The sequence below is a fragment of the Thamnophis sirtalis genome, unplaced genomic scaffold, assembly GCF_051295495.1.
Source record: "Thamnophis sirtalis isolate CommonGarterSnake01/CBP01778 unplaced genomic scaffold, rThaSir2_p1.2 scaffold_5, whole genome shotgun sequence".
Classification (NCBI taxonomy): Eukaryota; Metazoa; Chordata; class Lepidosauria; order Squamata; family Natricidae; genus Thamnophis; species Thamnophis sirtalis.
In genome coordinates, this window is record NW_028261385.1 from 20,533,637 (window position 1) to 20,542,594 (window position 8,958).

The 8,958-nt window shown below is 41.4% G+C and overlaps 1 protein-coding gene across 1 annotated transcript in view; it reads right to left on the reverse strand.

Annotated features, from left to right (window-relative positions):
• Window positions 1-8,943, reverse strand: part of RAD1 (RAD1 checkpoint DNA exonuclease) — an 8,953-nt gene extending 10 nt beyond the window's left edge. Inside the window, exons 1-6 of the mRNA XM_087715397.1 lie at window positions 8,885-8,943; window positions 6,759-7,020; window positions 6,120-6,228; window positions 5,188-5,446; window positions 3,508-3,606; window positions 1-2,347 (exon numbers count right to left, since the gene is read on the reverse strand). The exon at window positions 1-2,347 is cut by the window's left edge and continues 10 nt beyond it. Coding sequence (XP_087571523.1) covers window positions 2,164-2,347; window positions 3,508-3,606; window positions 5,188-5,446; window positions 6,120-6,228; window positions 6,759-6,953 — 846 coding nt within the window. The 5' untranslated portion in view covers window positions 6,954-7,020; window positions 8,885-8,943 and the 3' untranslated portion in view covers window positions 1-2,163. The remainder of the gene's footprint in view (window positions 2,348-3,507; window positions 3,607-5,187; window positions 5,447-6,119; window positions 6,229-6,758; window positions 7,021-8,884) is intronic.
• Between the last annotated feature and the right edge of the window lie 15 nt (window positions 8,944-8,958).

Here is an 8,958-nt window from a genome sequence, read left to right on the forward strand (position 1 = left end):
ATTCCTTCATGACTTGGTTTATCCATTGTACTACATCAGGGGTGTCAAATTCGATTTCATTGAGGGACCCATCAGGGTTGTGTTTGACCTCGGAGGGGTGGGGGGGTGGCTGGAGTGGGTGTGGCCAGTTCAACATTACTCATGGGGAGCGTCTGTGGCAGCCCCGAACGGAAACGGGCTCCCAAGCTCCGTTTTTGGCTGCAATGGCCTCCTGCAATCCTCTGCCAGTGAAAACGGAGTCGGGAGTGCCGCCCATGGCCCTCCCGAACTCCATTTTTTCTGGCAAAGGGACCAAGGGCCGGTCCTTCGCTGTTTCCAAGGCAGCCCCACAAGTCCAATCTAAGCCCGCGGGGCTTGACGGGCCTTTTGCTACACCATAATGCAGGTCATTTAGTTTGGATTTAGTTTATTGCAGAAGCTCAGCCTTAGGATACAACCGAGCATTTAAAATAAGCCAAGCATGATCAGCACACTCACACAACTTTACTATGAAAGGATACACACATCTTGATTTGTGGCTTCCCTATAAAAATGTTTCTCAACCTTGCTAACTTGAAGATATGTGGGTTTCAACTCACCAAATGTTTTTACTACATGCCAAGGTAAGGTAGATTCCTCATTTCGTCATTTCTTTGGCCAAAGTAGGCACATCAGCCTCTCTCTGTCCACTGAAATTCAGTCAACTAAGCTTGAGCTTTCAAAGGTAGTACGGATTTCCAGGGGTGGTTGGTGAGCAGATGAAAGGATGATTACTAGTTAAGGGCTGACGTGATATTCAGTCAGTTCTGACTGGTTCTGGCGAACCGGTAGCAGAAATTTTGAGTTCGGAGAACCGGCAAATACCACCTCTGGTTGGCCCCGCCCCCATCTATTCGCTGCCTCCCGAGTCCCAGCTGATCATAGTCCCAGCTGATCAGTTGCCATGCACAAGAGAACGGAGCTGGAGAGCAAGTTAGTGGGGTGGGGTGGGGTGGGAATGGAAATTTTGCAGTATCTTTCCTCCAGGAGTGGGGAAGAAATGGGGATTTTACAGTATCCTTCCCCTGCCACGCCCACCAAGCCACGCTCACACAACCGGTAGTAAAAAAAAATGAATCCCACCACTGGTTAAGGGGTGTGTGTGTGTTTGTCTACAATGTTTATTCTTGTAATAATACTTACCTAACTGAATTTTAGAATCACCTCTTTAAATTAGTTTAATAGGTTTCCATGTTACTTTTTCTGCAGGAAAACAAGCATTTTCTCTCCCCAATACCATTTCTAGTCATCCGTACATTTCAATTGAGCCACCGCGAGAAAAGACAGAATGAGGGCCAGATGATATAAATTGCCCCCTTCATTTTTCATCCAACCCCCACCTCAAATCATTTCTTCAATCAGATTGATGATCTATTTTTTTAAATAAAATGTTGAGCGCTTCTTCTGTCCTCTAAAATGGTGGTACTGATTCCTTGCTTGTTTGCCTAGATAGAGGGGCAGCCTGAAAACAGGGGAGGAGTCACTCTAGTTCAAAATAGGAAGGATGGAAAGGAGATTGCCTGTTACCTTGAGCAAAATAATAATAATAATTAAAAACTACATTTGAAAATGTATTTTGTGGTATGTAAAATGGGAAACATATCCATTCAGAATCCGTGATACTTTCGAGATTCAAATGCAAAGTAGGTGATACAACATAGTTTTGCCAAATCTGACGCCAGAAATGAGTTAGTGGCTCATTTTGACATGCAGCCAGTCTCTCTTTCAGCTGTTTCAGAGGCTCATTTCTTGCTTCTGTATTGCGTATGTAAGCCCCACTGTTACAGATGTCCCTTGCAATTTTGATTTTCAGATAACTGAAATAAAAATTATTTTGGCTTTATCCTGCCCTCCTTTTGGAGGCAAAGCATAACCCTTGCCTGGAAAAATAAAGAAGTGTATTCTTATTCTAGAACCTGACCCTCCGTATCACACACATTCCTCCAGGGGTATTTGCAGCAGCTTTTTCAAAGCATATTGTCTCCATCTGCATTTTTCACCCCACGCCCCCCTAATGTTAAGGACACCAGGTATGGCTCAGGAATGTTCTGATCTCTGGCCTTTCAATTGGATTCCTCTTGTTCTGTTTCTTTCCCGAACTAAACAGTTTTCTCAGGTATTAATTCAGTCCCATTTTCATGACAGCTACAGTTCTGCTTCTGTCACGTCCTCATCGGGACAGCAGTAATATTCCACAAAGCAGATCTCTCCGTCTTCGTTCCTTATCATATATTGCAATGAAAGAAAACCTCGGTTATCTGTCCGAATGGATACCTTGCAAGACAGAGCTAACGCTTTAATTGATGGCTTGAGTAATGATATCTTGTATCTGTAAAAAGGAAAGGTATAATGTCAAGTATAACATAGGTGTAAGTGGCTGCCGTGAGACACGGTGGCTCAGTGGCTAAGACACTGAGCTTGTCAAACAGAAAGGTCGGCAGCTCGGCGGTTCGAATCCCTAGCGCCACGTAACGGACTGAGTTCCCGTTACTCGTTTCAGCTTCTGCCAACCTAGCAGTTCGAAAGCATGTAAAAATGCAAGTAGAAAAATAGGAACCACCTTTGGTGGGAAGGTAACAGCATTCTGTGCACCTTCGGCGTTTAGTCATGCTGGCCATATGACCACAGAGACTTCTTTGGACAGCGCTGGCTCTTCGGCTTTGAAACGGAAATGAGCACTGCCCCCTAGAGTCAGGAACAGCTAGCACGTATGTGTGAGGGGAACATTTACCTTTAGCTAAGTGGTTGCCACTGTCTGAGTTTTTAAAAAAAAACCAAATTCTGCACAAACAGTATTACTAGGAGCAAAAAGTGAAACGTCATCCTTTCTCCCCACGCTTTGTTGTCAATCCAAGTGCAATTTACCCAGCATTTAAAATGAGCCCAATGTGATTAGCACATTTACACAACTTCACCCTGGAAGGACACACCTATCTAATTTTGTGGCTTCCCTGTAACACAGTGTTTCTCAATCTTGAAGCTGTGTGGACTTCAACTCCCAGAATTCCCCAGCCAGCATGTGGAATGTATTCAAACTTCCACCGAAAACCATGCTCCCAACCAAAACTGGCTGAAAAAGCTACTATATATAAACAGGGAGCAAACCCCACATCACTCATACATTACCCTAGTTGGGTAATGAAATGTTCAGAGCGCACCAAGGATTCCATAGATCAATCCTGAGGTATATATATTCCATTTCTCTTTTCAAAAATATACAAAATATCACAGTACTGGATATACTTGCTAGATTTCTCAATATCATTTCTGATTTGGGACTTTAAAAAAAATGTTTTGACTGTGCAGGATGGCATGCATGGCATTCAATACCAAAAACCGTTGCCAATCCTGCTACAAAAATTCCAATTAAGCGATATTGATCACCTTTCTGGCCATGGATATGCAGTCTAGGATAAATAAATATTAACAGCTGTATGATACAAATGGTCACCATAATACTTTGAAGGTAAATGCATTGGTGTAGCTCACCTGTTTGTTTGTGTTTCATTACAATGAAACGCTTCAATAAGGTCAGAATCTTTGGGGTAATCCAGGTGAGTGCTTCCAGCATTCCCAAAAGTAGATAATCTTAAGAAGAAAAGATATACCAGACTGAATAACAAAAATAGCAATATCGCATATGCAAACACAGCATATGACAAAATTGAGCCAACCTAATTCAGAATGTGTCTAGATTTACTGGAAAATTATGCCTGGCATCGAAGTCTGAAAGTATTTTTGTCTAACTGTTGCAAAGAGATATTTAAGAGAAAGGAAGATGAATGGGATTAGTAGGATTGAAGGAGCAAAATGAATTTAAATCTTGCAGAGTCATGTGACATGCGTTATGCCCATTAAAAAATTAGCAAAGCGTTTAAAAAACCCTATTTTTTCCCTCTTTTTAAATAGCAAGAAGAGTTTGCAAATATTCAAGGAATCTTGTTCCTGAACCATCCTGGCCTACAATTTCATCAACCTTAGTAATTTCTGTTTCCCACTACTTCTTCTGCCATTATAATTTCCCCGAAAATAAGCCCTCCCCTAAAATATTTAAATGCATGCGCAACCAGTCTCTGCCATTTCCTGGGGGGCAAGGGGCGAAGGAGGGGTGAACATGCCTCACATGCACCTGCCATCCACTCAAAAGGGCCACGCGGAGGCCGCTCCCACAAAACCTAGCTACCACGCCCCTTCTCTTAGTGGCGGCTGCATAAACAGTGATGCTGGGGCTGGCAAGAGTGTGCCAGAAATGGAGACAGAACTTCTGGCCCTTTTTGGATCAGCTGATCCGCGGACTGCGGGCCAAGGTTAAGGGGCCTCCTGCATCTCAAAAATAATAAGACCACCCCGAAAATAAGACCAAGCGCTTATTTAAGGGGTCAAAAGAAAATAAGACCATTATATGTTTCTAGTGATTTCTCTTTATCACTAAAAAAAGTGTGTTAAATTTCTGGTTCCTCTCAATTACATTCCAAAATGGAAAACAGGTTCCTCCCTCTGCTCACATCACGAACCTCAGCACTACATCCTCAGAAGGCCTCAAAAGCATAAACATCTGCTAGAACAGCTGCAAAAAGGTTGCTCATGGCTGATCTACCCTGACTTGGCAACTCTCCAAAATCTCATGCTGCAGTTTTACTACTGGCTAATTAGTGGTCCTTTTCCGCTACAATATTCCACATACATAATTTGGGGTGGGGGGAGCCCTGGAATTCAATAGGACTTACTTTTAGATAAGGGAAGGACTGTTGTGCTAGAGCATAATCAAGACTGAATTTTAAATATGCAAAAGTATATTCAGCTTTCCTTTCCATAGGCTCATTTTATGCCATATGTTTTGCACTTTGCTCACAGTTCAGAGTTACCCGATTTTGATATGTGATTATCAGACTACGAAAGGGGTCGGCAACTTTAAACACTCAAAAAGCCACAAAGGTCCTAACCAGAAGTCCCCCGTTCAATTCTGGAGCCAACCGGAAGTCCAGTTCTCCCACCATAGAGTCTCCTCCTAGCGCGGCATCCTTTTTCCTTTACCTGTCCTAATCAAAAGCCCTAACAATTGTGGAGCCCACCAGTGACAGGGAGCCATAGCAGAGGGATGAAAAAGCCACATGCAGCTCCAGAGCCACGGGTTGCTGACCCCTGGACTAGGACAATTATTTCGACTACCTGAAATAAGGTTTGTCTGGAGACATTGTAATCTGCAGCATTTCACTGGTCATATCCAGTTCGGAAAATGCCTCTCTGAGTCCCTCCGACTGTAGAATAATTTTATTTACAACATTAGTACTGCAGAAGTCAAAATCGAGAATCTCTTCAGGTTCCTGAGTGTTGATTTTACATTCAGTCACCACCCCTCCTTCCTCCAGGTAGAGGGTTAGAGGGTAGCCATATCCCCGATAACACATCCGAAGGGCTGTTTGAGTTCCTGAAATAGGAAGAGACAACAACACCCTATTATAATATTGCAACTATTCCTATTCACTAGAGCAGAGCTGGCAGCAGATTCAGACAGTGAGGAGGTAGGGAAGGAACATGAGCCAGTCCTGGAGTCTGGAGAAGGCTCTGATGAGGGCTCTGTGTTGGAGGCAGAGAAGGGGCAGAGCTGTATGTCAGTTATCAGCTGCCTTCAGAGTCAGACATCAGTGAGGCAGACGAACAGCTGGAGCCTCTTCCCAGTGTGTGCATGCATAGAGTTGCCTGAGGGAACAGCTAAAGAACAGGGGTCGACTTGGGAGTAAGACCAGACAATGGCCCCTCCCAGAGGAAATAAAAGAGGAGCAAAAGGGGAGTGGAGTTTGCAGGGGACAATTGGTTCACTTAATTGGTTCGTGCCTCTCCGAGACTCCTTGCCAAGTTTTGCAGATATCGGCCTGGCAGCTCTCCAAGCCAGATAAGGTCTGTGACTGTAAATCCTCCCTTGAAAGACTTTGTTGGATGTGAATGAGAAGAATTCACATTCAATTAATAAAAGAGGTTTTTGTTGGGACAAGGAGTTTGCTTCATGCTCTTGGGAAGCCTGGGTCAGAATACATCTTTAATTCAATTCACAACTCAGGATATCATAAGGAACAAGTTGTCAACATAAATTCACGCAATACCTGGCAAAGAATTTGTTCCAAAGATGGTCAAACAGTCCAAAAGCACAGACAGATTGATTCTGAACATCACAGATTCTTCCTGCACTACAAATTCTTGGAAAATTCCGGCCTGTAAATTAACAAATTCAGAAACTATAAGGCCAAGTAATATAATGCAATCCGGTGGTTTTTAGCAAGAGATAGTTCAAGAAGAAAAGTGTTTTACAAAACAGCACATGGATCTGATAATTTGCAATAACAGACACAAGGGAAAGGCTGGGATGATTTAAAAAAAGTCTAGTAGAAACCCTACTCTACACAGCAGGGCTGGAACAACCATTTATTTATTTTCAAAATACCTTCTCTTCCATAAATACAAAATCTATTTTAAATTACAATATTTATTATTAAATGTGTATCAAGAAATACTTCTGGGATAACATTACACCGGACTAGATGACTCAACTATCACAAAGGGGCTTAAAGAGTTCCCTCTGCTGGAAATAAATATGCTGATATTACAGCACAATTGTTTTCATTTATTAGAACACATCATTTCTTTTGGAAGTCTTATATTGGCTGTCACACACATTCGCCTGATTTTTTTAGTCGAACTGAAATTCCTCCTAAGGCGGCAGAAAAGACATCCTATGGTCTAACCTGAATAAAGGCGTTGGCTTGCAAAGACTTTGCATTTTCCACCGTGACTTTGAGTCCATTTGATGTAGCGAAGGAAGTAGCGTGGTCTTTGAAATGAATGGCTTTCAAAATATTGGAGAGGTTTCTGACATTATCAAGAGTTGCTACCAGAACATTCTGCTCTTTGCCTGTTTCAGGCTGGGTTGAGAAGGGCATGGCTTCAAGGCACCCTTAAAGCCCTCCTTAGAAAGCCAAAAAATCTGGAAATTCTGAAAGAAAAAACCTGTAAAAATCCAAACACAGTTAGCTGAAACAGACACGACTCCATACAGCACAACAGGTTTTAACCAGCAATTATACTAAGATCCTTTATAAGCCGCAATTATACTGTATTCTAAGACAGACAACGGATAATTAGAACTGCAGAAACAGCAATTGCTACCAACCTGCCTTCCATTGAGGATCTGTATACTGCACGAGTTAAAAAGAGGGCTGTGAAAATATCTACAGACCCCTCATATCCTGGACATAAATTGTTTCAACTCCTACCCTCAAAATTACGCTAGGGCACTGCACACCAGAACAACGAGACACAAGGACAGCTTTTCCCCTGAATGCCATCACTCTGCTAAACAACTAATTGCCACAACACTGTCAAATTATTTACTAAGACTGTATTACTATTATTCTTCTCATCCTTCCTAATACCTATTTCTTCCCACTTACGACTATAAATACATTGATTGTATCTTTACAATTAATATTGTTTTATTTGTTTCCTAGTATGATTTGACTGTTTATTAGTAATCTATGACTATTACTAAGTGTTGTATCTTATGATTTGTGATGGATGTTTAATTTTCTTTTATGTACACTGAGAGCATAGGCACCGAAGACAAATTCCTTGTGTGTCCAATCACACTTGGACAATAAAGAATTCAATTCAAATTCTATTCTTGACTGCCCCTTAATAAACTTTCACTTTGTCTGAAGTGGCGTTGAGCCACTGTTGGAAGAGTTCAAATCTTCTTTTGCTAGGTTTGAATTTCCCGCTAGGAAGCGCGAAAAATAATTTAAACGGAATCGCTACATGGAAGTCAAGCATTTTATTTTTTCAGGAAGGAGGTACAAGCAGCAAGGACACCATTCCTGGTCTAGCTGCTAAACTGAGATTGACTAGATATTTTTATACTCTTGTTACCTTTGAAGTCTGATTTTTTAATAGCTTTGTGCTAATGATTCTGGCTTTTGTGTAATTCCTATGCTAATGGTTTTATTCCTGTTTTGCTCTACCAGCAAGGAGGTGCTTGCTAATTTGTGTTTGTAATCTTAATTTTATTTGCCCCAAGTAGGTTTTCCAAAACTGATACTGTTTTTATAACCTGTCTTTAGCATCTTTCTGTTTTGCTTCCGCCTTGTCATCTCCTCTGGTATCTCCATTTCCTGTTTTTTCCTCCACTATATCGAAATTTTAATTACTCTGGTTTTTCTTCTTGGGCTATCTGTTTCTATGGGGATTTTTAATGATTTTCTATTCTAATGTTTCCTGTTTTTCCTAAAGAGCTTCTAGTGGTGCTTGTTTCTGAATTTAGGATTTTATCCTTTTTTTCTTTTAGTAGTAATACTTTCTGAGTAAATTCCTCCCGTTTCCTTCCTACATCACTTTGCAAAGGTATTGGGTGTTTCTCCTTCAAATTCAGGGGCAAGAATTTTTCCAGCTCCAGACGAATTCAGGTACCTTAGTTTTTATGGACAACACTTACGGGAGGCTAGAAGCGTTGCCAGTCCAAAAACCTGGTGCAGTTACTTTGTTTTTTGCTCCTTAATCCTGCAGAATGCATGCACAATGACACACCGCCTTCTTTTCCTCCGTTTTAATTCGATTCCTAGATTGTACAATACAGTTCTTTCCTCCCCTTCACTCTACAACTCTTTTTATACAACCGATTAGGTTTTTAAAAACGATAGTTTTCATATAATGCATGGTGATATTGCTATTTACATGCAGCACCAGAAGCCATTCGGGTTTTTTTTTAAAAAAGAAATATTAATTGCGATGCTTTTAAAGTTAAAAAAAATAAAGGTAACACGGGTTAAGCCATTTGTGACGCTGAGTTTATTAAGGTAATCAATAAAGCACACGGTACCTTCTACCAAGTTCTTTACGGCGCAAGAAACCAAGCCGAACTTTCCCAACATTCCTAGCGCGCCCGCGAGAAAA